We start from the raw sequence: 25,423 nt of genomic DNA, 5'->3' as shown, positions 1-25,423 counted from the left end.
TCATGTGTCTTCTAGCTGGACGTTAGGGATTTCAGATGAGATCTGCCGGGCTCGTCTCAGGGGTTCTTCTGAATCTCTTGAAGAGACCTTTGAGACGCTGTGGTCTAAAGATAATTTGACCCCAGAGGAGCCGCACCAGGTTGCGAAAGGTGTCTCAGATGTTGTAACTGTTATCTATGTGGTGAGACTGACTGGAAGAGCTTGTGTCGTAGGGTCCTTTCAGGATTGATTGCTCCATAAAGCCATGTAGGTCATTTAGAGGGGACCACCACAGCTCCACGAGTCCCATCGACTAAATATTGACCTGTTCCCACAGAGGCCATGGGAGGCATTAGAATAAAGGCTTCAAATGCCTTTAAAACATCCATCCCTCTTAAGCAAATGCACACAATAAACTCGTGCAAACACACACTGGCAGGACTTGTGTGTACATGCAGGCATATAAATGCTCTTACAAGAGCAAGTGCCGCCACTCACACAATTTCAAACTTGCATCATTCGTTAAGTGTTTGCATGAGTGTGTGTGTCAGAGGATTTGTGTGTGTGTGTAGTATTAAAGCTGCTTAATGCAAACTGTTAAAAATGCAGCCGTGCTGGCAGATTTTTAAATGGGCACCATTTGGGAGAGACTTTAACACTACCGCCAACATCTGCACTCAAAACTGGTGTTATTTCCATCTTTTTTACCAGCATTCCCAGTGATTCGCTACTCGTATTCGCCCTTCAGCAGTTGTTTCGTATTAAAGCATTAAGTAATACAGATAATGATCCTTTTTGCTACTTTCTGCTTTTTTCCCATGCAGTAATTCCAGGCATTTTGTTTCTGAAACACGCGCTGTATACACGGTAGACCAATCACATCAGACTGCCATCTGGCCAAACTGTTTTTTTAATTACATTTAATATTAAAAAAATGTTTTAACACTTTTTTTATTAATTTTGAAACATTACCAACAGAGACAAACACACACAAAATAAAAAATAAAAACAAATGATAATAATACTAACAAAAAAAAAAAATTAAATACAATGGTACATTAATATCACTACACTTGATGCATGTTAAGCCATGTTACACAGGGAAGAGACTATTAGGATCAGTCTCCTTCAAAAATTCCGTAAAAGAATTCCATACTTTGAAAAACTTTTCAGGTTTTCCCTTAACAATTTATGTAAGTTTTTCCAGAGCCAAACAGTTAGACAATTCCTGTAACCATTGTTTAAAACTAGGGCTTTCTATATTTTTTCAATGGCGTGCTACTGTGAGTTTTGCTTGTAATAAACAGAAAATCAATATTTTCTTTCCCGAACTGGATAAAGTGCAAGTTACAGGGAAAATATTTAGTATACAAAGTTTAGGACACATAGGAAAACCAGTGATATAAAGTCTAAAACCTTTTCCCAAAAATGTTGAACTTTGGGACACTTCCATAAGCAATGGTATAATGTTCCTATCTCTAGGTTGCATTTTATACATTGATCGGGAATATTTGGATTAAATTTATGTAGTAATTCTGGAGTTATGTACACTCTCATAATCCATTTGTATTGTATAAGTTTAAACCTTGTATTAATTGTCTGGGTCTGGGCCTTTAGACAGATACTCTGCCATTCATCCTCAGATATATTCTCATTTATGTCTTGGCACCAAGCCAAACGCTTGTTATCTGTATTTTCCCTGTAGTTATTGGAGATTAGTCTATAAAACATGGAAATCTGTTTTCCACAATTTAGGTGGTTTAAAGAAATTTTTTCTAAAAGGTAATATTCACATTTGAATCTAAAGAGAACATGTTTTTTTTTTTTTTTCAATAATAGTTTTTTTTATAAATTAATAATTTAAGGTACATGCTAATTTTCTTCAACACCTCTAACAGTAATTAGTGTTTTGTATTATTTATATACTATTGTTGTATTTGTTTTTAATTAGCTGTTATTTTATTTTTAGTTTTCATTTAGTTTTTTTAGTTTAGTTTGTGCTGTTGGCTTTTTTTAGTTTACATATTTATATTTAGCTTTAATTTCTTTTAGTAATTTTAGTATTTCAACCAACAAAAATGAGAAACTAACGAAAATAAATGTTTGTTTTTTCAGTACAAGTTTATCACCATATATTTAATTTTATTATAGCTTTATTTTAATTAGTTTCTATAGTTTTCAGTTAACTTGCACTGAGTGAAACTGTGATACAAATATTAAGTTTGTATACAAAGATAAATTATGATTTCAGACATGTTTAAACCAAGAGAGAAAGGAGAGTAAGGTGTAATGGTTGAAATTAAAAAAGCTCAGATTGCCCCTTTTAAGATGCAGTTGGGCTGTGGAATCGATCATTTACAAGATGTACACCTGTAAGCTTAACTTGCATTTTTTTAATAGTACAGTGTATATGTTTATTACTGTAATTTACACACTTACATTCACTCAAATTAAATGGACCTTTGTAGGGATGCTCATATTGACCGTTTAACCGTTAACCAAAAGTAAGAATTTTGACCAATTAATGGGCCAGGCAAATTTATTTATATAGCACATTTCATACACAATGGTAATTCAAAGTGCTTTACATAGAAAATGAATTAAAATGGTGATAACCTATGCATAAGAAATAAAATTAACATGTATAAGAATTAAAAATAGAAACAAAGATAATTAAAATCGTTGTAAAGAGAATGTAAAAAAATTATAAATAAAAATAAAATGATAAATAGATCCCTAACTGCCTGATTCTCTAAATTTGGGGTACCCTATTGGAGATGGAAGAGATGGAGCAGGTTCGCTATGTCTCCTGGACCTTACAAGTCGGTCCAAGACGGGCTCCTGTTGGGGATGTTACCTATGCCCCGCAGGGCCTCCCCTTTCTTGAGTCCGCTTCTTTGCACTGTCTGCTAATACTATCAGTTAAACAGTTTAAAAGTATTTTTATGTACGTTTTTTTTTGTTTGTTTGTTTTGTCTGCATGGTTAAAGAAAAATATACTATATTTGTTAACTGACGGAGTTATAACAGTTATATTTTGCAAAATGAGGCAAGCGAAAACAAGTAGGCCTACTGTGTGGGACCATTACGACAGAAAGGGCAACGAAGTTACTTGCAATATATGCTGCGCGGTATTTAAAATACAGCAGTAGTAGTACAAGGAAAGGAAAGGCGCTTATTCCCGGGACGTCAGTGCCATCCGAGGAGGGTGTTTTCTGCCGTGGGTCTAACTGTCAACAGGCTGCGCTCCAGACTAACCCCATATCACATAGACATGTTACCTAAAAAAAAACACATAAGGTGTGGATTGAGGTAGGCCTGCTATTTTTATTTGGCGAAATCATGTAAAAAAAAAAAAAAACTATTCCGGTTCTTCAAAGAATTGATTTTGTCATCTTTTTGTTAATTATTTAAGTGAAAAATATTTAGTGTAGGCCTATTTATTAGATTCTCTGTTGTCTGAAACACTGCAGGTGCGTGAAAATGTGATAATGTGAATCTGGGTTCTGTTGTTGAGCTGTTTTCTGTATGCTGCTGCTTGCATGGTAAAATAAACCCGTGAAAAAAATTTTTTAACGGGTCACAGATACTCATCAATTGTATTTTTATTTAATGTCAATTCAGTATTATAATCTTATCAGTTAACAGTTAATACTCGGATAATGAGTGGCGGTTGTCGGTCTGGAAAATTAACCGGAATGAGCATCCCTAGACCTTTGACCTTTTGGAGTTTTATGAACTTCATTTCTATGTGAGTTTTACTCTCGCTGCTGTCTCAATTTATAGACTGTCCCACTGAAGCACTTTATTTAGTGCAGTGCTGGACCTTTTGGGTCAGCACTAAATTTGAGGACGGTAGACTCACAAGTCCACTCACAAACACACACATAACGCATTACAGCATTACTCCCTCATGAACTCCATCCCTCCAACAGTTACTGCGAGTTTGGACCTATAGCAATAATCAAACATTTTCTGCCAGCTTCCTGCCAGTCTTATAGGCGGAAGTCTCTATAGGGCCCTCTTACTGATGTATTAATTCTGCTTTACTTTTTCAAAGAGGTTTATCAGAGCTCTCTCGCTCGCTCTCAATCAATTGACCCTCACACGTTGGCCTTAGATTGAGCCATTGATTTAAGCTGTGTTAAAAAGAACCTTCTTCCTTGTTTAATCTTTGCTTCTATAGTATTACTCTATCTGGCTACTGTTTTATGAGGGGACTTTCTTTTGATTAAAAGGCCTGCTAACTGTATATTTTGCCTTCCAAAATAGATCCTCCTCCATTAGTGTTTCGATCCATTATTTATTTGGAAGGGACTGATCCATTGTATGGATTTACCCTGAAACCGCAGCTGTTTTAGTTATCCAATGTCTGTGTGTATGCTCTTTTATGGACAGTATGTGTTTGAGTAAACATTACACAACAGGAATGAAGTGTATACAATAAACAAATTCGGCTGCAAAAGATGAGATTTAGACTTTCTGGACAAGGGGTTGTTGAGAAGATATTGTATCATTTTCCCAAGACATTCTGAAAAACCATTAGTTGTTAAAAAAAAAATATGAATGTATAGTTTAGTTATTAATAAATAATTGAAATATGCACGTTTTTCTAAATTCTGCATGTGCAGTGTTCCAAGTGGTAGGGACAAAAATGAATTTTATTATTAGTGGTAGTGATGATAATGATGATTAATTATAGTTATCAATAATCATTTAATTATTCATTTGGAGATTTCACTCTTTGGGGGGCTCAAATTCAGTTCTCTTTTAGTGGTAGTGCTAGGAATTTTATTATATTTTCCAGTGTTCATTTTTTTAAGTGTTAGTGTTGGTTTATAATTAGTTTTATATAGAAACAACAGAAGTCTATACACTATCCTTATTTAGGTAACTAATAAATGTGTTTATGTGCGGATCCAGGTGCTATCAGACGCAGTATTTTGGAGCATCTCAAGCACTTTATTACGAACTGTACCGTGGGGGCCATCTGGTGTATCTGATTCCTGCTCTGGCTGACTGTCCTTCCTGTTATGCATTTACCTCACAGATGGCACCACATGGTGCTATAATTTGACGTGGTTGCTATGGTTACACAAGGTTAAGTGCCACCTCTGAACTCTGCAGTGTGCCTATTGTGTTTCACTTGTACTTTCATGGTTCATGGTACTTTCATGGTTGCATGTGAGGTATGTTTGCCTTGTGGCAGTGGCTGGTTAAAGCGTTTTCCCCTGTGCCTGAGGTCTCATGCTTGAGTTAAAGCTGCCTTGCAAACATCTATGTTTCCTTTTTACTGTGTTTAGCTGTAATTATGAAAATCACTCACCCAGTCACGCGCGCACACACGGTTTTGTCCTCATAACAGCAGTCTTCACATATGTGGAACTGGAACCTCGCAGCAGTGCTGTCAACAAACGTAATAACAGCGTTAACACAACACACAGCTGGAACTTCAGGCGATCCTGGCATCGATGAGGCAATTTCCCCCCTGAATGGGAACACACACACACAGATACACACTACACAATTCACTACACTACACTGGTCACTAGTCTTGAGTTCTGCATTCAGCTGTTTCCTCAACTACAGGCACTTGTATGCCCCAGATTTCTTTTTTTCTTTTTCTTTTTTCTTTTTTGTTATATGAAAGTCACAGTTGAACTGCTTTGGAAAATTGTTCGTGCTTTCATCATTTGTTTTTGCTACTTTTTAAATCCAATTTATATAGAGATTTTTTTCCCCATGAACAAACTAAAACATAATTAAATAAAATTTAAAAAATTGGGGGGAAATGTTTTTTTGGGGTGGATATAGAATGCATAAAATTGTAACTATGAAATTAGCCACAGCTAGAAAAATGTTTAAATTTACATTTCCAGTTTGTTCATCACTTTAAGGAAATCAATCAATCAATCACTCACAACTAGATTAAATAAACTAGTGAGTTTTGGGGAAAAGAACATTTAAGGTAGCTTTGTAAAAGTCTGCAGGACTGAAATCCCAATAGTTGCCTAAGAAACCCACATTAGTTTTCAGATGTATTCATATATTTTTCTCACGTTTGTCTCTCTGGACCAAATCTCATTGATTCTTAGCTCGACTGTTGAAAACATGTCCGTCCTGATTTCAGCTGCTTTCACTGGGTGTAAGATATCTACTTTGACCCTTTTAAATGATCCATAATTTAGACAATTTTGAATGAAAGAGCAAGAGAGATCATGAATTTTAATTGTACATTTTGAGTTGAAGTAGATGGTCGTTTTAATGGGGGTGGAAAGTTTGTTGCGTCAGTTATCAGTTAAAAGTGGCAATGGGAAAAAGGTTTGATTGAGCTGGATCATTGGGGTGTGTGCGTGTTTGTGATTGGCCGTCTGGCATGCGTTTCCATGCTCATAATGGGTCCCATGTTTGAAAGATTGTGTTCAGACAGCATGACTGTGACACTGATGTATGTGCCCTGAAGCTTAATCAATACATGCACCGATACACACATTCTCCACCTCTCACCCCACGAGTTTGTCATGTGTGAGCTAAGCTACTGCACACCCGGGAAAGTTCACCTTCATCGACCATCACGCACTCACAATAAAACGGCATGTTCTACTACCCACAAAGCACAGGGATATGCACAAGCAAAGTGTGTGTGAGCCAATAGATGAAGTGTTTATGAAACATTTAGTTGAGCGTGAGGAGCTTGTTTGTTATACAAAAGCCTTCTATGGACGGAATAACACTGCTTTAATATTTTACAGTTTGTATTAATGTTTCACACACCTTTTCTGACGTCAGCACTGGATTTCTCTCCTGAATTTCAGCGTTAGGCAAACTTCATAGTCATGTCACCATAGACACGGGGACAGTTTTCTGGATGTATATTAAATAGTAACAATAATAATGTATTATTGACTCGCCCTATCCGTTGTAGCACTTTTTGATTGTAATAGCCACAACAACTACTATCATAGTTATTTATAACAACTGCACAACTAAGTTAATTGTTTTTGTAAATAACAATGATTTTTACTTATTTTAGAATTGTATGACAGTGTCTCAATCTTGAACTCAGACATAAATCTACCCATTATAGTCAGCCAACACTAGTGTCAAATGCCTTCTCTCACTTACAGGTGGTATTAAAGTACCTCCACGGCAGGACACTTTATTCATAATGAGGTGTTATTTAATGAAAATGAAAGCATAAACTGCTTACATATGCAAATGAATGTCACAAATTTAGTGCTAAATCCCGAATGTCATCTGTTTTCAAAAGGACTTAACAGGCTATAGTAACACAGTCATGTCAGGATATTCTTCCTGTACTTCACCAACATGTTGGTCTTTGAGTTACAGAGCAAGAGAGACGCCCTCTGTAATTGGTCCATGCCATAAAATAAGATTTAAAGTCTGTGAAGGGCTTTCCGGTGATTAAAAGCGAGGGTTCTGAGAGTGTGTATATTACTCTGGGAGTGTGTTTACTGTTTGGGGATTCTGTATATCATTTGTAGGGATGCTCTCAGGCAAGGTTAAGCAGGTTGAAGCTTTAAATGAATGCAGATTTATCTGTCTGTTATGAGTCGTTGCTGTATCGTCATCCTTTCTTGTGACCATCAGCTCTTAAATACAAGATCATCCCTCACCGTGACCCATCTGAAGTGGGCAGGGCCCATTTTTCCACTAAAAGCGAGCCGCACTGGAAATCAATCTCTCTCTGTTTTAATGTTTCTCCTCTGTGCGGCATTTTTCACACTTGCAGAAGCCATTTGTGATCCAGCGGGAGCCATGTTGGCTCAAACGCTCCATCCACAGGGAGCCATAGTGGCTCTAGAAACCTCCACTGGGAGCCATCTGGGCCAGCTATCTGAGACTCTGCCTGCCCTTACATGCTGGTGTGTTTTCTTGTTTCTGTGGGATGAGCGGCTATGTGGTGGTGAGATGTTCAATGCATCGATGGGCACCCAGCAAAACACGTGGCCATCCACCTACAGTCTGTCACACACCCAATTTCACTCTAGGGTCCATTATTGAGTGCGTTAGTTTTTTACTGAGGGGGAAAAAAGGGATTTGCACATCGTCACACTAAAACACATTTTTTAGCAAATAGCTGCAAGCATGTTCATTCACTGTTCCATACAATAAAAATGCTGCTCATTACTACTTTTTCCTATGAAGGGCAGGCAGACTTTTAGCTCGTTTGATTTTGTCAGATACTGAACAAATTGCTTTTCTAGAAATTTAAAATGACATTTAAATGGTTAGTGCCAGTGCTACTATCTTGTAACCCAATGCTGCCATATTCCTCATAACAAACTCGCACATAGTTGTGATCGCTAAGTGGGGTTTAGCGTCCCTTGGCTATTATGACCGAAACGTCACACTAACCATCCAATCTTTCAGCATGGCTGACTCCAGAATTACGTTACGATGGTAAATTAGTACTGCAAACGTGGTAATGCACCACACTGGATGAACGGAAGCTTGATGCATCTATATAGGCGTTTGAAAACCGCCTGTTATATATCTTGCATGATCCCTGTGGAAAGCTTTTCTGCAGCTCCCTAATCACACTGAATCATTTTTCTCTGTTTAGCCATGTTGTCTTTGTGTGTATGAGTCACGGTGTTGTGCCAGGAAAGAATACCGCAAAGATATTAATCTTTTGGTTTTTGGGCCATTCAGATTAAACTCATGTAATTGTATATTGCTTTATTAAAGCTTACATGAAACATTTGACGTTTTCTCCGAATTGCAGGCGAGTGCATTGAGTTTGACCTTGTATTTGGATAAGCAGGAGATTTTAAATCTATTTGCCAAGATAAAGGCCATATGTTTTTCTCTCTAACTCAATCTCTCTCCCTCACAAAGAACTTTAAGCCTCAGAGACCCAGTGTAGCAGAAAGGCAACGTTTGTATAAAGGCTATTAAATATTACCGATTTTAATTAAAATGGGTGATAACACATAGTTGTAGCTGACACTTTGAAATACATCACAACAGCAAAATAAAATGCGTATTAACTTCCACAGCTTTTTAAAGTCACACCAAAAGGCACCAGCTGTGACAATGCACAACACTTTTGGAACAAATTTATTTATTGTAAGTGTTTGACGCCTACCATGTTTAGTTATTGAAAAAATGCTTACATACCCTGGAATTTTCAATTTAAATACATTTGCGAATCTTTTTCTGTGTAGCAAAAATGTAATGCTAAGCGTTAGTGGGTTTTTTCTGTAGTTCTCCGTTCTCTCACGGTGGACCATATTCAACACATTATACAAACTAGTACAAATTATTTTTTGGCTGTTTTCAGTGTTTCTATTTTCTCATCAATGGAAAAAAGGCGCAATTACATTTTTAGTTTTAAATGGTGTTACAAATACTACATTTTATAGCCTAGTTATATTCAAGGAAGGACATTTTCTATTATTTTATATAATTATACTAACCACTGAAAAATATGAGATGTTATTCAGTATATGCTTTTATATATGAAACGTTTTTATAATGAATTACTTCCAAAAACACATTTGACGATAAACCACCATGAATATTAATTCTTGGGTCTCCGAGAGTTTAACTTTGGGAAATCTATCATGTGATGTTTTGAGTGACTAGGATGCATTAGAGCTGGTGGACAGAGACACTAAAGAGAGAGTTGTGGACTATCCTGCAGCATGTGCTGCCAAATCATGTCTAAAAACCCCTTTGTCTGACATTGAGGAAGACACCACTCCCATCTAAAGACTTGATTATATAACACGGGAGGCTAGCAGAGAGTTGCCCAGTCTAAGATCTGTAGCTGAGTTTTGCATCTTCAGTGCAAAACTGTATCTGAAATGTAAAGCATGTATGTAATGGACCGGGTGCATTTGACATTTAAGTATCCACTTAGCAGCCACCAAAAACCATGTAATCAACCTCAGAGAAACATGCTAAAACCACCCCGGGCACCTTAGCAAATCCAGAGCATCAACCTGGCAGCCCCCCACGATAAACTAGCATCATTTAATAAAATTTAAAAAAAAAAGCAAACCAGTTTACTTGACTGGTCCACTTTGATTAACTCGGCACTCTGTTCCAACAGCAAAGTACACAGGGTGCGTAAAGCTGGCTGTGCTAGACCTAATACATTTAGCCCTCTGGCTAAGGCCAACCCAGATTACCGGAACATTCTGAGCGTGAACCCGGCTGGAGCCATTACCTTTTGCATGTAGAGCATTAGTTTGCCACCAACCAGGGCCGGAGTGGGAGGCTAGTTGTTTGTCCCCATAATGTGAGGTTGGTTGTCATTCTTGTGTTTAATCAAAGTGCCGATTATGCCCTCATTAAAAAGCTTTTACTCTCCCTGCGTATGCAGCCTCTGCCTCCAAAGTAATTCCCAGCAGATTTCCCAAGGGGCTTCCTGGCTGAACAACCGCACTCTTAATCGTTTGACTCTTGGAGTGTCTTTTCACAACACCTGCCTGTTTCTCACAAACCTTTTTCAGCAACACACACTTATACAATGTAGATGTTGCTTTTTTGATGGATCGCAACAGTTGAGACAGTTTATTTGGTGCTTTCTAAGGCAGCCTGTAAATGTTAGTATTGAAGTTTGGTGCATAAGTCGTCCCTAAGTTTTTTCATGAGGTTTGCTGATTGGACGTTAAAACTGGAAAAATCTAGGAATCAGAATATCAGACATATCAACCACCTAGCGACACTTAGAAACCACCCAAAATGCCATGTCAACAGCATGGTAACACATTGAAAACTCTCAGAACACGTTAGCAACCACCTAGCAATGCTTAGAACCCACCCAAAATACCAAATAACAAGGGCATAGTAACACATTGACAACACCCTTCACCAAAATCTTGATGTGTCATACAGAGTGTAATTTTCTGGCTGTTTTAGGTGTTAAGAAGCTGTTAGAGAATTCATCCTTGCACATTTTCTCTTGTTAATATTTAAAATGGTTATTTTTTCCCCTTCTTTCCTTCTCTCGTTTGCGTCTCTTCTCTCATTTTGTCCTGTATTTCTTTGAAATGCACTGTTTTTGTCCTTGCCTGCTGTCTTTGATCACTAGCCAATAAACAGCCTCAGTGCTCGGAGACAAATGTAATATATTAGTGGTGCGTGTTCCCTGGTGTCACTGCTTTAATTGAGAATGTCAGGCTAAAGTTAGCGCCAGGCTGAATCTCGACCTCACGTTTAATTGTGCGAGAAAGACGTGCCCAGCAGTGATGTCAGTGACAGGAAGTGTATGCCTGAGTTTGAGATGAGTAGGGGTATGCTGAAGGCCCCCTGAGTTGCTGAAGAACGAGTCGTCTGGACGATCAATAGATAGCTCAGTCTCCTCCAGTGATCTGTCTATTTAAGACAAAGTCTTTTTCTCTGCCGCCACAGTAATGGAATCTCAGCTAATCCCAGATCCAGTACATTAACTCACTCTTTTGCCTTGTCTGTCTCTTTCTCCTAGGTGGAAGTGGAGGTGGAGAGCATGGATAAAGCAGGGAACTTCATTGGCTGGCTTCATATAGAGGGTGTGAATCTCTCCGTGGCTCTGGTTGAGAACGCCCTTTCTAAGGTCCACTTCACTGCAGAGAGAAGCTCCTACTACAAAAGTCTGGTATCTGTGGAGGAAACCGCCAGACAGAGGAAAGAGAAGGTGAGTTTGGTGGAATTCCAGCATCTCTCATGCAGACTCGGGCTCTGTTCCAAAACCACATAGGCAGCGTTTTAAAGCATCATTGGCGCTCCTCTGGCACAAAACCTGGACAAACACAGTAGGCAGCAGCTTTTTGTTGTCTAAGATATCTTCTTTTGGCCAAAATATAAGGCAGCAACAGAACCCTTTTAAGGCAAATCAGTTCACACTACAGCCATTTTGGCAACACTCCCTTCAGCTATTTTATTCATAAACAAAAGGCTTTCACGTTCAGCTATCTACTTTAACATCAGAAAGGTTGAAATCAAGATTTTGTCATTGAGGGCAACCCCTGAATGCATTGCAAAAAACTCAGTGGTGGACAAGACAGACATTGATTATAAATATATTTATTTTCAAAGACCGAAAGATATTTATAATGAGTATATTGAGTATTTTATCCAAGATTTATGTGTGCCTTATGTTTTTGTTTTCTCTGCTTAGAGTATCAGATTAGCAACACACTAACATCAGATCCTGTGGAAATACATTTTTAGAATCTATTTGTGTCAAGCACTGTTACAGCCTTCATTGAATGTTTCAAATCAGTACTTTATGAGTTTCCATTTCATTTAGGATGCTGCCGTAGAGGGGTATCGGTCTATGTAGACAGTAGAAAGCAGGCTTGCCCACTAGGTTCTGGAGTTGAGTTTCAGTCTTCACTCAGTCACAATCAGAAATTCATATGTATCCTGCCTGCATCTGACAAGCAAATAGATTCATTACTTATTATTCCAGATATCTTTCAGCTCCACTCTGGTAATAAATATCCTCTCTTTTCTGCCCAGCATGCCTTGAGCTCCTAGAGCTGAGGCCAGAGCCTGTCATCCAGTGTATATGTGAACAAAGAGAATACACAAATCTGTTGTCATGTTGCATTAATTCAGGCAGAACAAATGTACACCAGACCTCCAAAATCAGTGGGAGCTGGACAAAAGGCACAGGAAGGAGTATGTAGCTCAGGGGGTGCCACAGGGCTATGTCTTTGGCACTATCAGTTTTGTTCTCTTCTCGCCACTAAGCTTTGATTGATGAAACCCTCTTCATCCCTGATCTCAATCTCTCTCTTTATTTTCATTATGGCTGAAACAGTCCGCGGAAAGCAACAGCCCTGGTGGACAAACAAAACTCCCACCAGCTGTTTCTTCTGTCCTCTATCCTTCATTTTGTGAGAGAGCGGCTCCGTGCTGATAGCAGTATGATATACAGCCCAAGGCGACAAAGAGCGTGTTTCTGTCTGTCTTGACAAATCTGTCTTTTTTTTTTTTTTAAATCTTACTCATCTCAATCTCTCACCTCTACAAAATATCGCACAAAGTCCCAAAACATATAGCCATATCTTTCTTTCAAAGGCAGTGTTATCGGCTTTCAGCCCCCATGAAAATGGCGACCAATATGAAATGTGCATCCATAGATCTTCCATTCAGATTGAACATATGCCTGGCTTAAGTCAATCTTGCTTGTTTACACTCCCTTGGATATACACACAGGCACTCGCATATGCACACTTACTTGTACACCTCTCTACCACAGTGTCACCTCGCTGTAAACAAAGCATGGCATGTTTTGCACTGACACCTTGAGGAAAGCACAGTTTGACCCTTATTTCCTGTGCTGTCGCTTTCCCAGTGGGTCGGATTGACTCACTGACTCACTGGCAGTGAATCAAAGACGACAAGTTTGGTTTGTTGTGCCCCAGACTCCTGCTCCCTGGCCCTGTGGCTGTCTGGAGGGGGCCGCCAGTACAAGGCCAACCTGATGTGAATGTATTTGAGAGAAAACAGTTGCCACCCATGAACTGGACAGCTGCATTGTTTTCAAAGATTGTAGATGCTAGTTGTAGGTTCTGTCCCAATCCATTTTTTTGAATTTCCCAGGCCCCACTGAATAATGGAGATAATTAACCCTTCAGGACCAGTGGAAGCCAAAAATGAAAGCGGAGCGCAGCGTTTATTTTATTTTGATGACCTTCGTTCTCCACAGCCTGGTGTTTTTTTTTTGTCTTTGTGACGTGTTTAACCTCTTAAACTCTGCAGACCCTGTACAGGGTCCAGAATGACATCAAGTATATACTTTAAATTTTTAATGTCTGTGGAGGAGCTGTGACCTCGTGTGGTACCATTTGAAAGCTAAAAATACTTTCTGGAGATATGCATCACTTTGGCATTTGTTTTACACAAAGTTACTTATTTACACTAAATTACTCCGGTAGCATTTCCACCTGGATTTTGCCTTCCCAAATTGAAAAGCTTCCCATACCCACATGCAGTGGTCTAAATACACAATTTTGGTGTAATTTTACAGGAAACCCTTTGGAGTTACATAAAACACTGCTAAAAGTGATAAACCATTTAAGTATATGTTGTCTGAGCTGTAAAACCCTCCCCCCACCCCCCAAAAAGATGCCCTTTTGATTTTTTTTTTGGTTATAAATTCATTTTTGAAAGTGTGTAACCCAGGCCCTGTGTGCTCTAGTACCCTGCAGTCAGTTTTGGCTGTTTCCACTAGATTGCAGCAAATACTGGAAAAAAGAATTTTGTCTGCATGTATGCAAGATGTATTCAAATGGATTTGAATGGAGGAATATTACCTTTTTAATGCAATTTTTTGGAGTGGTTATTACAGCTCAGACAACATATACTTGCATGTTTATCACTTTTAGCAGTGGTTTATGTAACTTCAAAGGGTTTCCCGTAATATAACACCAAAGTTGTGTATTTAGACCACTTTATGTGGGTATGGGAAGCTTTTCAATTTGGGTAGGTCAAATCCAGGCGGAAATCCCCTCAAAATGGTCCCAGAGCATAGGAGGTTAATTTCCTTGTATTGCTCTTTTGTTGATGGATGAAGTGTTAGATCTTTGCTGTCGTCGGTGTCCAGTTCAAAAATTGACTGTAATGAAATTCACTGGGTGAGGTTTCTTTAAAAAGTTTTTTTTCCCTCTCTCTCATCTCATTCATCCATGAAAAAAAAATAAAATTAAAGAGGAGCTCCAGTAGTGTAGAATAGTGGTCCAGTGGCTGTAAAGCTGAGATAAAGAACCAAGGAGTCCAGGTGATTTTAATAAAGAAGAGCATTGCAGGATTTTGCCTGCTGTGCTTTGGGTTTAACTTTAAGAACTTCAAGAATTTTCATTCGTTCGTTTCAACATAGGCAAATTTAAAATTACATAGTATATCGGCAGTGCTAATATGCTATGTAGATTGCGTTCATACTACACACATGCATTTTTATAGAACATACTGACAGTGCTAATAAGCTAAATAGATTGCGTTCATACTACACGCATGCATTTTTATAGAACATTTTAAGTCAAGAAGTTCATTAAATGCACTACAATACTGTGTTTTGTATGCACGAAAGTGCTTTGAGATGTTGTTGAAGTTTGGCACTAAATCATTGAAAAGATCCAATAGTTATAATATTACATCTAGCACAGTGATTTAACCAGATGCAGTGCAAAAAGATTCCAATGACAAGCAATTTTGTCTGTCTACACCTGACGCAACACGACTACAAGATGCGACAAAATCGATCATAAACCACAGCCAATCAGAACAGCGTTTGGGCGGGCTCTTGTGGCAAGTGCACAGCACCAGAGATAATCTCGACGGCATTCACTAGGAAATGGATAAGGACATAATCAAATTTACGCATATTACACCAATTAAACACTATTAAAGCCTTTTTGTCATAGAATACACTTTTTTGCTCACAGTTTGAATGTTCTCGTTTCCATTTGTTTCAAGATCTGAAGTGAATTCATCCATTGCTGCTTTTAGTACGACTACAAAGCTGGGAGCACTAAATAATATTCAATGTCACATTTAATGCTTTTGACATTAAATAAAGCAATTAAACATTACCTGAGATTATCCTTGACATACATTGATTGAACATACAAACTCTGATTGAAAAGATAACTTTTATTGTGTGTTGCGGCATCACGTCTAGTTAGGACACTGTGTAAGTCGGCCATTTGAGGCCAGAATACGCTGCAGTGTGGATTTTTTAATCAAAAGTCTTGCCACGCAAGACTAGGTTTGGATCTCCTCGCACTAGTGTTTCATTGTTGATGAGCAGAGACGTCTTGGTAAATCTTCACGAAAACCAAAGAGTCTTACGTTGTATTTGTGTTTACTCGCGTGCAGAAACGAGAACCGTGATTCCCCTCTGCGCTTTCATTGCACATTTTTATTTTTAACACCGCTTCCCTGTAGATTGAGGGAATCCATTTAGAAGTTCCTCATAACATCATGTGTAGTCAGTGCCAACACTGCTCTGAAATGTAAACAGTTGCTGCATGGAGTTTTTTTGAACACTTATGGTTGCCGGGCAACAGAGTTATGGCTGCTGATTAGAGAGCGGTTTATGACCCAGTGTTCACTGAGCCTACCCGCATTCTCGCATCTCACAACACAGGCTATTAAAAGAGCCGCCTTGTAATTACAACACGCTAATTATGGGACAGCAAATCTGAAGAGAAGTCAGCTTTCTTTTGAGAAGCAAGGCATGCTGTCATCTCAAATCTGAGTTTGGTCTACTTCAGCCAGGCTCTGGCGGGCCGCCCCATGATTTTGGAAAACTGGGACAAACCCACCACTGATTACGATCCTCCCTTAGATCATCATCCTCATCATTGTTCAAAACATCACTGAGCTTGTCCGCTGCTCCCACGGTCACTCATTTGTCGGCTTGTTCCTGCCTTTTCCGTTATTATCAGGGCATAATTCCGTCACTGGGGGGTTGATTTCAGCTCTAATAGCCTCCCCAGGCACTTGTGTGCTTTACAGCACTCGTGACAGGGTTCCGCAGGGGTTGAGAAGGGCAGCCGTCTGCTTGTGACATTTAAGCTCGATAAATTTGTACGGTGGGTGAATGCAGCTCACCTCCACGTGTCGTCCATGTGTGTCTGGACAGAGGAGGTCTATAATACTTGGAGAAAAGATGGGAACAAAGTCCTTTTTATATTATTGAGAGACCTCCAAAACATAATAACTGTAATATAATGACATATTTGCACTTCATAGATTTCTCACAAATTGATTCAGTCAGAAAAACACCAACTTCTAAATGACTGTCACAGGCGAAAAATGTTTTTTGCGGATGAAATAGTTCACCCAAAAATGAAATTTATCCCATAATGTACTCACCCTCAAGCCATCCTAAGTGTATATGACCTTCTTACAGTCAAACGCAATTACTTTTATTATATTAAATAATATCCTGGCTCTTGCCAGCTTTGTAATAGCATTGAATAGACCAAAAGCATCCATCCATCATAAAATGTATGCATATGACTCCAGTGGGTTAATAAACGCCTTCTGAAGCGAAGCAATAGGTTTTTTTAAATAAAAAAAAATCAATTTTTAAAACTCTATAAACTGTAATCACTGGCTTTCAGCAATGGCCGCAAGCGTGTTTACAAGAGAGCCGAAATTGAAATCCTCCAACGTTGTTGCTTTAGACTTCTAATTCGTGACCGGCATTTTGTATTGCTCTATCCTCTGCGCTTCCGCATTTGTCAATTCTCACCTTACGCTACACCTACGTCATACGTCGGGTCAGAGGTCACCCTTCCGCTGGAACCCAGCTCTCTCTCTCATTTTTATGATGGATGGATGTGCTTTTTTTGAGGGTAGAGCCAGGGTATTATTTAATATTACTGGGATTGTGTTCATCAGAAAGGAGAAAGTCATCTAGGATGGCTTGAGGGTAGATAAATTATGGGATCATTTTCATTTTTGGGTGAACTATCCCTTTAACTGGGTCATGCTAACCTTCCAAATGTGTACCCCTTTTAATGTCTGCAATGGTTTCTGAATTTCTAGTATTTTTAGTATTTCATTTGGATGAATCCCTGCTGTTGTGAAGGAATCTTGTTCAAGGGATTCTTCAGTGGACAGCTACACCCAGTTTCAGGGAATGTCTTTGAGTACCAGTTTGTTAGTGAGAGGTGGAACCACTGTGCAATTTCCGTTGCAAGACAGAGTGCTACAGACAATCAAAATATACAAATGAAACCCAAAGGTGCCCAGTATTTATTTTTTTTCTTCTCAGAGCTAGCGAGAAACTATTTGTGCTTTAGTGCGAGCTTCTGTGAGTTAGCACTTTTTACCTCCTGGCTAATCTGGAGTGAGCCAAGGATGAATGAAGGCAGTGGGAGTCTCAGGTCAGTCTAATGGAACCCGAGTTTTCAGACTCGCGTTACTACATTAATATTTAACATGGAGATGAAAGCCCAGAGCTCGCTATCATTCTTTAAGAGTTACATTTTGTTCATGTTGAACAATGCATTTTAATTAAAGGCCCTCTTTTAATTTCCTCTGATGGAAGTGATTTCCTTCTGAAAACTGACTTGCCTGAACACAGATATATCACACTTTCTGTTAACGAAGTGGTCTAAATAAAGTTTCAACACTTTTTTTTTTTTATATATGTTCTTTTTTTCCAGCTCCAGAATCAGTGAAGCAGTGGCTGTAACCATGGCAATATTATAAAACACGACAAGATAATTACATACATGCCACAGAGGAGGTTATCTGAGTTATCTTGAAAGAGTAAATGCTATTCTGGAGTTTTCAGGTGTTCGGTTTGCAGTTTTGAGTCTGATTGAGTTTTTCTCAAACTCAGATTTTCTTCAGCTATTCATCTAAAAGTACTTTTTAGAGGTGATTTTCCCCCACTTGCCTTAAATTAGTTTTAGGCTCATAAGCCACGTTTCCACCACAGGAACTAGAGATTTTGGGGTGGTATTTGGTGTGTTTTGACCGCAGGGTCTTAATGAAGCTCTGGGTAAAAATGTCCCCCTCAGAAAGGCCCTGCTCACGAGGTAGTACTTTTTAAGTTCAGGAACTTTTGGGGGTTGCTGAACATGCTGATTGGTTGACTTCACGCAGCATTTTATTTCAACCACCATTTTTAAAAGTGTGTTGAGGTATGTGCAGTAACAGTTGTTTGCTATTTGAATCAACAATGGAGTTTAAAAAATACACAGACGAGGTTCAGGCTTAATTAAGCTTATATGCGGTGGACGAAATCAAGTGAGAACTTGGGGGCTGTATTGAGTAATGGATAAAAATGAATATTGGAAAATACAGCGAGTTTCATATTATATGTATATTTTATTTGTGTGGGTTTTAATTTGTGTATACATTCTTAGGATTTATTCCTTATAACATGCACTGATAAATCATTTACAGTAAGGCTAGGAACATGTATTAATCAAGTAAATGGTGTCTTGACTTTAAGACAAGTTATATACAGTGGCATATCTCCTTGTCTTTCTCGCTCTCTTCTGTCATGCCTGTGCTTTTGAGTTGCTCTAAACTGCATTAAGTGCAGTGTAGAAATGGCACTAAAAGGGTGTGATTATATATGTATTTCCATTCTGTTCCTCACTCCTCTCACCACTGTCATAGTTGCCTTCTAATTTAACAAATGGAGGGCAGGCTGTGTCAGACAGGAACAACCATAGCACTGTGGTGAATCACAGTAAGAGTTATCCAATTAGACACAGCAACTCTCCCCGGAGGCTTGCGCTAAGGCCTGCTCCGCCACAACAGGGACTTGGCCGGCTAAAGAGAGACAACAAACATGGCAGGACTGATGTCTCTGATGTAAAACATTGGCTGTAAACGCATCAGCATGCGTACACAGACTCCTGGACCAATCAAATTTGAGAATGTTCATCTGAAGTATTAATGCGAGTTTCAGTCTGGACATTTAGTTATGTAATGATGCAAAAAAGCTTTTTTGTTTTGTTTTGTTTTACACCTAAAGCAGCGGAATATTAATTTGTTTAAACAAGATCATCACTCCAGCTCAAGCTTCAGACTAGAGATTTGTCAGGATGTTCGACTAGTCGGGTCATCTTAATTTTTTGAAATGTTTTTAGTGCCCAAGTATAGATTTCAAGTATAGATTTGATCAATATAGTTTATGATTAACAATACTGGCTTTTTTTTTTCTTCTTATAACAATGTTTTATAACTTGTTAACACTTTATAATAACTGCATGCTATGAATCATTAGTTAACCATTAGTAAAAGTTAATGAATCATTTATAAAGCATTAATAGACATTAAGCAGTTTATAAATACAGCTATAAATGCTTTATTCTTGATTTATAAACATATCTATATTGTTTAATAATTGTTTAACCTCAATCTCATAACATTATTTGTTGTAGTTGTAATTTTTCAGTGTAAATTATTTAATTTGATTGATAACAGCCCTATAGTGTCTTATTATTATAACTGAATTTATTGATCAAATGTAAGAATTTGACATGAAAGATGATGCGTACATTTAATAAAGGTTAAAAAATATCCTTTATAAAGTAAATAAGGAGTAAATTTCACTAATATGCAGATTTAAGTATGTAAAAGCTGATATAATACTGAGAATTTTGCTTCAGAGTAAATATATTTACACCCCCCCCCCCACACACACACACACACACACACATTGTACAGTACATACAATTTGCCATGTACTGTACCTGATAGGCCCCGTGTTAATCAATATCAAATCAAATTGTGAAATTTGTTTCAATGCCCAGCGCTATAGTGTAAATGTTTTTTTATTTGAAAGCAAATGTTGTCTTTTCCCTTTACTTTCTTGTCAGAGTGCACCAGAATGCTTCGTTTACATGATAAAACCACACATTTTTACTGGGGGGCGATGCCCCAGACCCCCCTACAAGAATTTAATTCGGAAACATGTCACCTTTTTCACCACTTGTGAGTTTGCAGGTCTGAAAAACACCATATATTTGCAGATATTTAGGAAACATGCTGAGTTTACATATTCGTTTTTCTGAAAAACATTGCTACAGACAGTTATTCTTATAATGTGCATTCCGTGACAATGTCTGTTTTTGTTTTGGTCTGCGCGATGCCGCACGTTGCCAATTTACCCAATAGTATTTCGATACCCCGATAAACAGAGAATTGCTGCCATAGAAAATAAATAATGAAAATAATGAAACCACTGCAATAACAGGCATCACAAATTTGTTATTAACATTGTTTTTAATCGTAATTTATTATATTTAATGTTATTGTAAAGTCAAGGGTTCACTCTTTTTGTTTTTCTTTTGTCTAAACGCAGAAGTATGTTGTTAGCAGTATGTTTAGTGTCAGTTTTTCAAAAGTATTGCATCTCATTTGTTAATCCCACAGTTAATTCCCTGGCATGAGCGTTATCATACCATAATTTAATGTACATCTTAAGAATTCATCACATTAAGTCTTGCTACTTTTTTTCGAGGTTTCCTCCATGGCAAAGTTTACTCAAGTGCTCTCCATGCCAAATCAGAACAAAACGCCTTGCAGCATGAATCTTGAACAAACAAGAAAAAGCTCTTTGCGCTCTCATGGCGTCTCTGTGGTTCCTATTCCTCATCTTGAATTCATGAGCAATTGCAGTCTTCCTTGCTACATAGAAATGAGAGAGCCTCCCCTGGCAGAAGCAGTGATTATGAGCAGCGCAAAGAGTTCAGGTCACCCCTACGTTTCAGATGAGCGTAATCCATCCACAAACCCCTATCAGTACTCTCTCTCTCTTTCCGAACCTCCCCCGTGCTTAACATGGATGTTAAGCATGGAGTATTTTCTCATATTTAAACCCACGCACAGAAGTTGTGTTGTGCTTAAAAGTTTGGCAGATCTGTGGACTGTGTTCCTGCCTATGTGCTAATAAAGATCTCTGCAACGGTTTCCATTGCAAAACAAAAGTTTAATTGAGTATTTACGCACCCAAGTGTTCTTTGCTGGCAGGAAAGCAAATTGGGTCTCTCTGTGTCAACAAACCCTACAAAAAAGTAATTAATTCTCCTCGCACTTTTAGTAAGGAAGCTAATTAATGTTCTGGTGACACTTAGCAATGGCTTCATATATTAGCAATAACACTCTCCTTGCCAGGCCATATGTCTTTGTTTTTGCTTAAATATTGGTTTCCAGACTGATTATGATTTTGTGTGTGGTGTGTGTGTGTGTGACAAAGTCAAATCAACCCCTTCGTCAATATTTTCAGTTTAGCCTGAATAGTACAGTAATAAATGCTGTAAAAAAAGTTCACTGCTTGTTCATAACTAATGAGTTAACTAATGTTGATTAGTAGCACATTAACTAATTCCAGAACTTGGCTAATCATAATTGCAATTTTTCGGCTAGCGGCCATCCTGTCACGCTAACAATGAAAATATGTAATTCCCAAAATATGTCTTAGACCCTGTTCATCGTGCACCCAGCTTAAGTGCCACTAGGGAAATGTCCTATAGAAAAGCAGTGCCTCCTGGGAAATTTGCCAGTTTTGATGTATGTTCACCAATACTGGTTTTGATATGTGTTGGTGTGTGTGTGTTGACATTCGGTGCACTAGTAGAGGGCAAGGAAAAGATCATCTCTCGTTACACAAAGGGGAAAAGCTGAGAAGGGCTATTCCATACATCTCATGGATTATGTAAGGTGCGCATTTCTGCATAGAAAATGGTCTTAGGTCATCTACTCCTAACACGCGCACACTTCACATACACACCACCACATAAGCAATTCTTAACAGCCCCGAAGGCAAGCCAGGGCTCTTTGTAACCCCCCACACACACATTTTTCACAAAACTTTGGCTGCATTGTCACATTTATTCGTAACTTGCTTCAGCAGACCTTTATTTTTATAATGTGATGGTAACTTTCGATTCCATTATTGTTTTAATAGTGAGCTAATTACATTTTTATATCCTGTAACCCTAATAAAACCTTTATATTTGTATTAATGCACATTCTTTTTATTTAGCTTTTATCTTTATTTGGTCCCCATTTTGTATGCAAAACTTACATTTACCCACACACATTTACTTGTATACTTCCTTTTGTACTGATACAGACTCCGGCATGCAAGCATGAGGACCTTCGAACACTTAATGTCAATGGGCAGACAGGAAGTAGTGACAGATCGGCCATGTAAATACTCAATCTGCAGAGACACGAAAATCCATCCAGGATTGTCAGGCATCTGCATACATGCAGGAAGACATCTAGCTCACGCTGCACTTCTCATGCACATAGGCGCACATATATATACAGGCTTGTGCAAACACGAGATGTCACCCTGACTGTGTCCTTGGCCATTCCATAGCCTCCCTCCTCTCGTTTATGGGATATCCCTCTAGGCTCTTGACGGACATTCTTTTAGGCAGGCTTGTGGTTCACCCGTGCAGAAAGCAAGCCATAACACTTCCACTAGTAGTCCCATTCTCATGGGGAAGCACGGTGTGTGCATGCGTGTTTGTCTGCTCAGACTGCAATTAGATATGACATTGTGAATTGCATTACTGCAGATGAACACATGCTTGGATTCGCAGGCAAAGTAGAGAACACAAATGATTGCGTTTGCAACTGCTACATATATACGGCTCTTGCTCTCTTTTTTTTTTTTCTAATCCAAATTTCTAAGGTTGAAGGACAGTTGCCCTGTAGTTGCACAGAGACTTTGTCCCTCCAGGGAGACAACAGACCAAGAACAGCCATTTTTCTGCCTGAGTTGATGGCAGTAGTTTTCCTGTACTTGAAAATTCCTCCAATGTCAAGTCTTTGAAGTGAAGAGGTCTGCTTGCAGTTGACAAATCTGTGGATCCAAAACACGGAAATCATGTGACAGTCTGATTTGCTCATGATATTAAGGGGTGAGTGGATGGAATGGATGTGTGAGTGAGGGAGTAGATGGGATGTTTTGATGGGTGGAGGTGTGAGTGGATGGGTGGAGGTGTTGATGGCTGGAGGGTTGAGTGGATGGTTGAGTGAGGGGATGGGATGGGTGTGTGAGTAGATGGGATGGATGGGTGAGTAAGTAGATGGGATGGATGGATGGATGGATCCACTTAATGTAGATGGGTGGCTATTGTAAATAGAAAGAAAAACATGCTCTTCATTTTATCTTAAATTAATCACTGCTGAGTTTGGATTTTTTTCCCCCAGAAGGTTCGAAATATATTATGTAAAAATAAAAGGCAATTTTTTTGCACTTCTAGTGACTCTGAACTGCTACAGTATATTCTAATATTGTAATAAATCGAGTCCCTCTTTCTCTGCTGCCTGGGGATATGACAGGAAACGAATACATAAACTGTCTACTTGTCCTTTAAATTCAGCAGTGTTTAGATCTAAAAGTCACTTGCTCCGAGATCCACACGCTCTGTGTGTGTGTGTGTCTGTCTGTCTGTCTGTGCGTTCGTCTGTGCAATGAATGAGACTGCATTTCTGCTCCTTCCAAGTGGATTTAAACACACACAGGCACACATGGCATTTCCCTCTAGCCTGCTGACATTTGCTCCTTTTTGGGAGTACAAACTCTCCACCGCCAAAACATTTAGTACCCTCAACTCGGCTGTCGCTTCAGGTGTCCTTCCTAATCGCCTGACAGTAATTAAAAAGAGTGGACCTTCCCTCGCGCGCGCCCACTAACATTTGCAGAGAGCAGACGCTCCTGACTGTGTTTTTGATGCTTTTTGGCGGTGGGACGTCCCTTCGTTCCTGGTTAATAGATACTAAATATGTGTTTCTTGCTGACAGAGATTGCTACCATCCTTTTTGTTTAAGAATAGTCGTGTCATAACAGCACTTCTCACGGCCGGTCCATTACCAGACTCCAGCGGTGTTAAAACAGTTTTTTTTTTACTGAGAAGTCTTCATGTGATTACTTTACTGAATCGATTTAGGCTCTTCAACAGATTTCTTCTGTACCGAGATGAATTTTCAGAGGATTTTTGTTTTATTTGGTTCAAGTGTATTGAGTTTCTCGCAATGTCGTCGTCCAGAAATGCGTCTGAAGCCTCCTGGGCCTAAAACCCATCATTACACAGCAAGATAAGACCACCTCAGAGAACCCAGGCTTTCAGCGGCTTTCGGCAAACGGTTTTCTCTCGCGCTTTCCACTTGCGTTTCTCTTTTTCTCAGGTCATTGTGGCTCTTTCTCTGTCTGCCATGCGCACACATACCCCTGAGAGAGCACAGTAGACAGGTTTAAGCCGGCAGTTCTGGGGCTTGGGGACTCGGCTAACGGCTCATCAATTTTCTTTATTACCTGATCTGGGAAAAAAAAAAGTCCTCAGTGCAGGGAGAGGCTATTCTTAGATCCGCTGCCAATTCCCTTCCTGAATGCATCCACTCACTCTCCCTCCTGTTTTTACGCTCTTGTTCCTTCTGTTTGTTCCCTGAAAGCTGATCTCCTATTTATTCAGATTGCTGATTTACTCGCTGCGCTTTGTGTGCAAAATGGCTGCAAACACCTTGTGAGTGGACTGCGTTGTGACGAAAAGATTTGCCCTTTTCTTCTCTACAGGCTTCAATTGCCATCTCGGTATGCATTTGGTAATGGGTTTGTAATGGGTGAATTTTTACAGAAATGTTCTGGGTTCAATACAAGTTAAGTGCTGTCAACTGCATCTGTGACACGCGTCGATTTACCTTGGAAAATTTCGACTCGTTCCTCTGGTTGTAAAAAATAAGCAGAAATTGTGATTGTGGTAATGCACTTACAGTCAGGATTTCTGAAGCAAGCCTTTGCTCCAGGATAAAGTTAAAATATATATAGTTTTGAAAGTTCAGCCACAAGTTTAAGTGGCGTTGCTTACCAATTTTACAGTTCCTTCATAATTGGTCCAAATTATACACTAAACAATAGATATTAACAACATATTTAAAAAAAAGTGTTTTTATTAATTTAGGGAAAATAATACACATGAAAATAACTTAAGGC

General features: G+C 38.8%; 1 protein-coding gene across 1 annotated transcript in view; it reads left to right on the top strand.

The window, feature by feature from the left end:
* snd1 (staphylococcal nuclease and tudor domain containing 1) overlaps positions 1-25,423 on the top strand; it is a 219,096-nt gene that overhangs the window by 139,209 nt on the left and 54,464 nt on the right. Inside the window, exon 17 of the mRNA XM_079817701.1 lies at positions 11,438-11,626. Within this exon, the coding sequence (XP_079673827.1) occupies positions 11,438-11,626 (189 nt within the window). The remainder of the gene's footprint in view (positions 1-11,437; positions 11,627-25,423) is intronic.

The sequence above is a fragment of the Gobio gobio genome, assembly GCF_949357685.1.
Source record: "Gobio gobio genome assembly, chromosome: 5".
In the NCBI taxonomy this organism is placed as follows: domain Eukaryota; kingdom Metazoa; phylum Chordata; class Actinopteri; order Cypriniformes; family Gobionidae; genus Gobio; species Gobio gobio.
Note: the sequence above shows the minus strand (reverse complement) of the source record. Positions and strands in the feature narration are given on the sequence as shown.